The sequence below is a fragment of the Phaethon aethereus genome (genome assembly GCF_964289735.1).
Source record: "Phaethon aethereus genome assembly, chromosome: 1".
In the NCBI taxonomy this organism is placed as follows: domain Eukaryota; kingdom Metazoa; phylum Chordata; class Aves; order Phaethontiformes; family Phaethontidae; genus Phaethon; species Phaethon aethereus.
Window position 1 is genome coordinate 149,463,687 of NC_138575.1, and position 9,146 is coordinate 149,472,832.

Genomic DNA, 9,146 nt, shown 5'->3' on the forward strand with positions numbered 1-9,146 from the left:
CTCCTAAAACTTAAAAGCTCCTCTTTTAGGTTTGGCACAAGCTTCTGCTCTTAAGATTTACATGGCTAAAATGTCCAATTCAATGAAGTCCAGTTAGGCAAGGCATGTTTTCAAAATGGAGTTTCTCTATTAAGGCACAGCACCTAAGGGCACAACACTTTTATAGTGTGTCTAAGAAGAAGAAAAATATAATATTGTTGTCAATGTTCAATAGACTATTTACAGACTCTTACATACAGACATGTGCACTGTCATATGACATTTTATGATTAAAAGGATTAAAAAACAAACCTGTGATAATTTTTTTCAGACAGAAGAGACAAATAACGTGCATAAAAGGAAGAGGAGTTCTTGATAGCTATTCCATCATAATGATACCTAGAAGATTAAAAAAAAAAAAGAACTGACAAGCATATGATTTTCAACAAGTCAGCAAATAATTCATATTCCTCTTTGAAAGCAGATGATCACCTTATTTAAAAAAGAAAAGACCAAGTAAAAAATGCTATATTTGTGGGGTTTTTTTTAATTCTGTTGAAAATTTCTTTTCCCCAACAGAAGATAATTGCACAAACTCTTTACAAACTCTTTCTAACAGTTTTTGCCCTGGAAGGATATCTTCTTCTAAACAAAAAATCTTAAGCCAGTGAAGAGTGTGCAACAGATTTGTACAAGACAGCTGGAGAAGTCAGGAACCAGAGTCTCAGCTGGCAGAGGTCCCCGTATCCCCATGGAAGTTGAAGGATTTAGTGCAGTTGTTCCACAGCCATTCCCCCTAGCTTAGGGACTGGGTGGCCCATCAGTCGTCATGGCAAGGTAAAACCCAAGAAACCTGCCAGACCTTCTCTCAGGTGTATCCCGACCTCGGCGCGCAGTGGAGTCCCCATCGTCCCTGCTGCCCAGGTGCTACCGGCTGGCTCTTCCCAGGCCGGGTGACTGGGAAGCCAGGGCAGCAGCGCAGCGGTTTTGGGCCGCCAGAAGCCAGCAAAGGGTAACCCATCTGCTGATGGGAAGGGAAAGCGTGGAGGCTGGGGGTTGTCACATACCATCCCAAATCCCACCAGCTATGAGGAGGAGCCTGGGAGTGTCTGTGGTGAGGCACTCCCAAAATAAAGGATCTCACTGGATCAAGCCGATAGCAAGTCCAGACTAGCCGAGAAAAAGTGCAGATCAAGTAAGAGCATGTCATTCTCAAAGCCAGCTCTTGACAGCTATGCAAAATGCTGGTAAAATTACTGTGTCTCAAGGCCCATAAAACATCCCTTTTTCCAGTCTGGATGTTCAGAGTGTGGTTATAAGTTTGGACATTGAATTGATGAAAGAGTATCAAACTCCCTGTGCTCTAGAAGAAGAGAGGGAAGGCAAAAGAAAGGATGTGTAGGAGTAGGCTCTGAGATGTTCTGATTTAAATGGTTTTAAACTGTTTACGACATTTCCATTGACTACCAGCACATGCTGGGTCACTCCACAGATATGTGCAAGGACAAAAAGCACAACACAGATATTAACCATGGCTGCCACCCCCATGCATGCCGGAGACAGGCTTTCCTGAGCCGGTATCTCAAGAGCTCTGAGTAAGGTTGTCATGTCTGGCAGATGCCTCATGCAAGCCATGCTGTAAAAGCCAGTACAAATCAGAGCACTAGTTTTTTAAAAAACAGTCTGATCTGGAACTCCTGTCCTACCAAAGCACCTCTAATGTGGTGGTTTTCATGGAATTAACTCTACTTTAATGTACTTGGTGACATCACGAATCACTCTGGATCTTGTGATGTGTTGCAGACGTGCAACCAACAATTCAGCTGCTGTATTACAGTGCTGGAGCTGAAAATTCATACATTTTAAAATTTTATTAGAACAGTTATAAATAACGTTTTTAAACAGAGGAAGCAAAACCAATACCTGGTACTCCCTCTGGTGCCCAGCCTTCTTGTCCCCAGACCTGGGAAGACTAACCGAATAAGCTAAAAAAAAAAAACCACAAACAGAAAATTAGACATACTTGGTAAATTCATTCTAAAACACAAAAATGTATATCTGCTACAATTTTTTCCCCTTAATCACTTCTTTTGCTTTCCATCATTTGCAGGCTAATACCTGTTCTTACACACCTCTCAAACGGTAACTGTTGAACTGAACTCAATCAGGCTTTTGCGGATCAAAATCTAAGTAATTTAAGGGATTACCTCCCTCAGGTAGGAAATTTTAGATTAGTCTGTTTTACCTCGCAGTGAAACACAGCGAGTGCGCACACCAGGAGACCCCCTGCAGCCAGGTGGGGTATATGAGCTCGGGGAATGCGAAGGTGCCGTGATTCTCCAGTACTCTGCCAGACCTGCAAGCCTTACTCATTTGAGTAGGACTTACTCACACGAGGGACGTCGCCTACCCACTCACTTTTGCAAGGAGTACTCGCAGGATAGGACCTGACTTATCTGTTTGAAAAGGACCTGAATCATCAAGCTGCAATGCAACCTTTTGACCACCGCGGTGGTGAATGTGAATTGAGGTCACGCAGCATCTGTCAAGGTTAGGCCCTACAGAGGAGTAAGATACTGTCAGGGTAATAAGCCACTTCACTATGATTATTCTGCATGAGCTGTCCTGTGAAGACAGAGACTAACCCGGGACAGCTGGAGCTAACATTCCCTATGCAGCAGGAGCAGAGGATCGAGTACTCAATGGTGGTGAGGGGCGAGGGGAGCCTCCGCTCAGCGGTGCAAAGGTTGGACCCCGTGCAAAGTGCACTTTGCTGGCCCAAACGCCCGCTAAAGGACAAATTTCCCCAACTCACACTAAGGTGCACCTTCAGTTTTCACGGCATTGGAGCGGTCCTGTTCTTTGCACGTTTCTGCGTGCACCCAACCCAGCTGCTCCCTTTCTCAAGCTGGTATTTTGGCATAATCCCATTTTCCTAAAAGGACAGCCTGCAAAACTGGGGCTTCTGTAGCACGAGACACATTACTTCTTCTGAGTAATCACACTACTTACACTACTTACACCCAAAGATGTGTTTGGGCAGAGGGATGGGGCAGATGAGAGTAGTAGCATCTTAAATTGTCACAGTTTGATTCACACGGGGCTTGACTGCAAAGGTCCTTACAGTCCACAGGCACGTAATGCCATCCGGTTACTACAGCTTGATGAACGACTAATAGCTCAGCCCGTTAGCTAGGCGGTGGTAGCCGATGACACGGGCACCTTTAGCTGAAAGCGGCGTGGCTGCAGTTCCTGCCCTCCTCAGCCGCTTGCTGCAGGCTCCCACCTCCTGCTGCAGAAGGACAGACCGTTTCAAGGCACGGGGGAGCTGCCCCCCGGCTTGCTCACCCGGGGTGTGTTGACTTGCACCGCCATGCACTGGGTCTGCTACGGCCGTCAGCAAAGAGTTGCAAGCACCGACCTACAGCAGCTATGGCTCATCAGCTAAGCTCTTCTGCGTGACCAGACTCATGCTTCAGCCGTGCCCGTCCCAACTTAAAACGCATTAATTTAAACCACAAGAAGGTGGTTACAGGTGGTGACTCCCTCATGCTGGAGCACCCGAAAGTGTACAGGCAAGGATGGGATTAATCTTACCTACGTGGTTACAAGGCAGAGATGTCTAAGCTAGTCGCTGCCGACTCGGTAGTCAATGGAGAAAAACAGGCAGTTCCGAGGCACATTTCATCTGAGCTGCCTGAGCTGACTCATTTAGGGTGAGAGTAATATGTAACCACTTATTTCTCTCCATTGACTACCAAGAGATTTTAAGGTGACTAGCTTCACAGCAGACATCTACCCTGAGCCAGGCAAATTCTACCCATGGGCTTGGCTGATGGCATGGTGATGATCCATTAACCTATGGTAATAAATCACACTGGATCACTCACTCAAATCTTAAGTAAAAGTGATTTAACTTGCCCAGTAAAAACAACTATATTAAACTGAATTGAGATAAACAATTCATAAAATGAGGTTATCTGCACAAATGAAATTAATTTCAGGTACAACTTTTACTTAAATTGTTTTGGATTTGTGTTTAAAAAATGCTTAGTAGTTCCTACCATGAGCATTAATAGAATAATATAGTGGCAAAAATAGGAAATTCTGAACAAAAAGTCTTAAGCAACAAATAACCACAAGGCATTCTACCTTCCTCAGTTTGCCAAAGAAAGTTGAACAGCTGTGAGTGTTTGTTGCAATTGGGATTTCTAAGTGGTAATTGCTCTGGGGGTTGTACCCACCTCCATATATTAGAAGAGTGGAACTGTTTAAAGGAGGTGGGGTTTTACATCTGCATTTGTTGTGCTTGGGTGATTCTGTAACAACTTTTTTAGGGTGTGTTTGGAGCAAAATCTCCCCAAGTATACTTAATAAGGAAAGTATAAAATTACGTAACAGCCAAAGGGGTCTTTTAAGGACAGAAGAATCAGGTCCTCAGGACGAGTTTATTAACCTTGCGCTGTTTACCCTGGTAAAGCTTTCTAAACTATATTGGCAAGAGAAATCTTTGCTAGTGTAGCATACACCAGTTCCCTGAAGAAAATGAACTCCATCACAGACAGTACTCTCTTCTCTAGCATAACTGTGTACATGAGGGCTTACCAGAAATATATTAGAAAAGGCATAAGCATAATACATTACATATTCATTCTTCTCTGTTATTTAATCTCTTTTGATATACAATGTGTATATCTGATTATCAGATTTTCTGTTTAGGTATCTCTGCTTCTAATCTTATGTATTCTAGCTACTCTGTACCTTTCCAAAGGTGGCTGAATTTACTTGATACTTGGAATTTGGACTGCAGCTTTCCATATACAATTCATATAGTAGCCAGCGGGGTATAGTGCATCCTTCACACAAATAGAAATTATCAGCTATCCTTTAAAAAAAAAACATCAATTGGCTTCTGTCAGTATTAGAAGAAAGAATTGTTAGCTTGTGATTTTCATAGCTCATCAGGTTTACAGTGAACTCAGTAATAGTTACTCCAGTTTTATGGAAGCATAGAATCAAAAAGAGAGCTACTACTTTCATGTTAATCTGTATTCGGGGAAGGGGGGGGGGAAGGCATCTTCATATATACACATATATATGTATTCTTTGTTTGTTTTTAACTTTCTAAGTTCTACTTTCCTTGTTTCCAAAGTGTATGAGAGGTCATGTGAGACTCTGCTGAGAAATTAACTATATCTCATTGTTTTTAATAAAAAAAAAGCAACGTAGTAATATCATTATAACATTAACACCAATACAGAAAGTATTAGCATCACTCACATGTAATTGTTGTTACATCAGAGGATGTAACTTTGATCTTCTTATTATGAAGATCTCCACTATACCAAAGATAATAATATGATAACAGTAGTCCATCTAAAATGTGCAATACAGTGTTTTGGGATGGAGAGTGCACAAACTAATGTTCATATATGTGTTCTTACATGACCTCACTGAATTTAGCACAAGTTTAATAAGAGAACAGAGTTTTAATTTACAGTTACTATGTGACAGAACTGCCAAGACTGAAACTGGTTAAGATGTTTAAATACCCGTCCTTTGGCCAAACGCCTTACTCACCCTACTTATCAGAATGGTCATAGTCAAGTAAATGCAACTACTTGCAGGAATAAAGTGAGGAAGACGAAGACGTAAACTTAGTTACGTATTAGCCTAACGTATTACGTTCACCAGAAAAAAAACCACTTTAATTATGAGATAATGCCAGTGATTTCAGTGTCAGAAGATAACACTCTCCTGCAGTACAAATACAGGAGCAAAGCTGGAGCAAAGAAGCAGAGAGATTAATTTTCAAAGCATGACACACTGATCGTATGACGATGTTTTTTTACTGTGACTCTCCTTCCGTTATACCAAATGATTTATGCATGTTTAATTAATTTATCAGATGAATGCTAGTGCAGCACAGTGCCGGTTACTCACTGTGTCTTTACTGATAATCTGGTTGCTTGGGAAAGCAGAGTTTTCATCATCACCAGGTGAGTTAAGCCAGTCAGATTTTAAATCGGCATCCCCTGTTTTATCAGTAGCCTGATTTCAGGCAACCCAGTGTTTAGCTTTCTGTATTAGCTTTATTGGCAGTAGCTGGTGGATAAGGTCTTCGGCAAACCGACTTGCTAGAGCGGACTGAGCAAGAAGATGATCGCTGTGCAGTCTGACGATGTCTACCTCACCTTTTATTCATGCCTCCTTCCCTTTCTTTCTCCAGGGGAGAAGGCTGACTGCCTCCCCCGGGTTTCCCTCTCCCTAGCAAAGGCCCCGAAATGCCTTGCTTTTACCTCCTCGGAGCCCATCTTCTCACCCGCCAACACAAGAGGCTGGGGCTGCCAAGAGCCGGGGCTGAGCCGTGCTGGGCTCCCTGCCAGCTCCTGGCCACCTCCAGCCCCACCACCCAACAGCAAACACTTCATGGCTAGAAATGAGCAGGAACCTGCACCAAAAAGAGGGGATCTGCTGCGCTAATTTCCCGTCATGGGGCTGAAACGTAAATGAAATTTATTCTAGATAAGAGTCCTGACCGAGCTCTGCCTCCCAGCAGGCAGAAATGCTTGTTTCTTCTAGAGCAACCATCACAAACCCCTTCGTAATTGAGCAGTCCCAGAGGAGATTAAACCTAAGTCCCAATTCATCCTTAATATAACACCACAAGAGTCATTGGAAGTGCAGCAGAAATTAATGCATGCTTCAATAGCTGGTTTCTGCCAATAGTTTTGCCTCAGCATTTAACTGTTTAGTGACAAAATATTTGGGAATTTCATTTCATGATTTTATTGTCTATTAAACTGCCAGCCTTTTTCAAATAACAAGTCAAACACATTCTCAGTACTGACACGTAACACAAAAATATTGTCTATCAATCAGGAAAAAAAATCCACAAAGAAAAGAGCACAGCGCTCATCTTCTTGCCTATTAGCCCCAAGGTTCTCCAAACCAGAGTGTTTATGGCATTAAAACAAAACTGTTAATGAGGACAACAAAAGCAAAAGGAAGGAGTGATAAGGGGGGAACATGGAGGTTAAAGAAAAAGCACGTGAGGAATGGCCTCCTCCATTTATCTGCTACTTTCTACCTACAGTTCCCTTTGGGATTGTTATCTGATCGGTTCTAGGATCTCAAATGGACTCCAGGTTTTTGGGGTTTGCAACCAGTTACATGTGAACCCTTGTGGTAGCCAGGCCATTACACAGGTTCGCAAGTCTGCTGTTAAACCATTTCTGGACCTAAATCTGGTCTGCTATTGTCACTAAAATTTGCTATTTACACTGACTGTAAAATGAAGCTGGATATTTAAAAAATTTAAAAATGTGAAAAGGTGACTCAGAAGCTTGCTGTGATGAAAAAATCATCGGTTCATCTTTTCAAGGGTTGTTTATAATGCAGTTTTATGCAGTGTCTCAGACTGGTGGGATGGCCTTGGATGAATCTCTTCCTTCAGTCCTTTTAGAAGGAGTAGTGGTACCTATGTCACAGCAAAAACAGAGAACAACTCCTGCTGCTCAGGTATTACTGAGAGTGAGAGTAAAAAGATTAAAGATTAGTTGCTGTTGAGTTGAAAGTTTGCTTTTATGTACTGTTACTGTTTCACACGAAGCTTCGACACCGTTTACTGGCAGGCCTCAGCTGTGATTGGGGCAAGAAGGCAAGTAACCCTGGCTTCCCTGCGGCTGTCACGCGGCAGATGACGCTCTCCTCAAAGCACAAGAAAATGATGGTGACAACCTTACTCCACCACGGGAAGTATCTCACCGGGGGCTTCAACCGTTGCCTTCGCCTCAAGGAAACATGACCTCGGAGAACGTCAGACACTCAGCATCACGCCGAACGCCAGTGTGCCACCGGCCGGGCAGCCTCCCAGCTGTAAAAGCACGCCGGCCACGAGTGGTCCGGCCAGGGACGGTCCTCGCCCTCCGCGCTGCAGCGTCCCGTCAGGCGGACGGCAGCCAGGGGCCAGGTCCCAGGGGGTGGGTAGGCTGAGACAAAATCCCATTTCCCCCACGTCAAACCACTTCCACGTCAGTAAGGCTTGTGGTGGGAGACGGACTTTGGGGGAGACCCCCCTGCCTTTCACGGCATGGTTTATGCACCGCCGCGGGGATGGGGCCTTTGCAGCAGAACCCGGACTTTTCTCCTACCGAACTGCGGCAAGCGTTAAACGTCGGATTCCTGCCCTCCCTGCAGCAAGCCCACCGCGCAGCTCCTGCGAGACCCCCGGCGAGGCGGGCGTGTGTGTATGGAGAGATCAGCCGCGCCCCCCACCCCCCCGCTCCCCCCCACCAGCCCCCGTCAGCCCGGGCCCCCCCAGCCGCCCCGCCGGCTCGGCCCCCGCCCGCCGGGGAGCGGGCCGCACGCACCAGCGGATGATGGAGAGGTGCAGGAGGGAGGTGGGGCTGCTCTCCGCCATCCCGGGCCGTGCCGTGCCGTGCCGGGCCGTTGGGTACCGGCCGGCGGGGCGGCGGGTGGCCGCGCGCCGCCGGCGCCGCCGGTTCCCACCCGCCCGGGGCCATTACCGGCACCGCCCCCCCGCTTCACCCCTGCAGAACGGGCGCGGGGGGTGTGTGTATGTGTGTGTCTCAGGGGCACGGGTCCTGCGCCCACTCACGCGTGGGCGCAACCCCTGGGCGCTGGGGATGGCTCGGGGCGACCTGCGGCCGCGGCCTTTGCTGGCCCCGGGCCCCGCGGGGGCGAACGGGGGCTGTGCGGGAGCTGCCGGTGAGGAAAGGCGTCGCGGGTAAATCGGGAGGCACAAAGGCGCCGGGCCCGGGCGCAGATGAACGGCTGCACATCTGAATAGCGTTCGGCGCCGACTGAAGAGGTTTTGCACGCCTTTAAAACATTATTTTTAGAGTTTTCTGCAAGAATGCTGTAAACTCCCATAAACGGTTTAATTTCTCTTTGATATAGGTAGATGAAAGGGCTGTCTGCTGCACGGAAACCCTGTAAGCACTTTTCCATTGCAAGTGGCCATTATGCAAAATGAGCTTTCCTGCCATGTGACGGGCAAAAATAAATTATGTATGGCTGGAGCATCTAAAAGCTTCCTAGTGGATGGCATTGGGTTACATCAGAGCTCAGCTTCTCAGAAACTCCCATGGCTTCCTCATGTTAATTAGCTGCTGAAAACCCACGTACCGCACAGACTTGGCTTG

At 46.1% G+C, this 9,146-nt stretch overlaps 1 protein-coding gene across 1 annotated transcript in view; it reads right to left on the reverse strand.

Moving 5' to 3' along the window:
- RFX8 (regulatory factor X8) overlaps positions 1–8,401 on the reverse strand; it is a gene marked incomplete at both ends in the record, with an annotated part of 28,992 nt that extends 20,591 nt beyond the window's left edge. The window contains 4 exons of the mRNA XM_082014397.1: positions 292–378; positions 1,903–1,964; positions 4,741–4,864; positions 8,352–8,401. Coding sequence (XP_081870523.1) covers positions 292–378; positions 1,903–1,964; positions 4,741–4,864; positions 8,352–8,401 — 323 coding nt within the window. The remainder of the gene's footprint in view (positions 1–291; positions 379–1,902; positions 1,965–4,740; positions 4,865–8,351) is intronic.
- Positions 8,402–9,146: the final 745 nt, after the last annotated feature.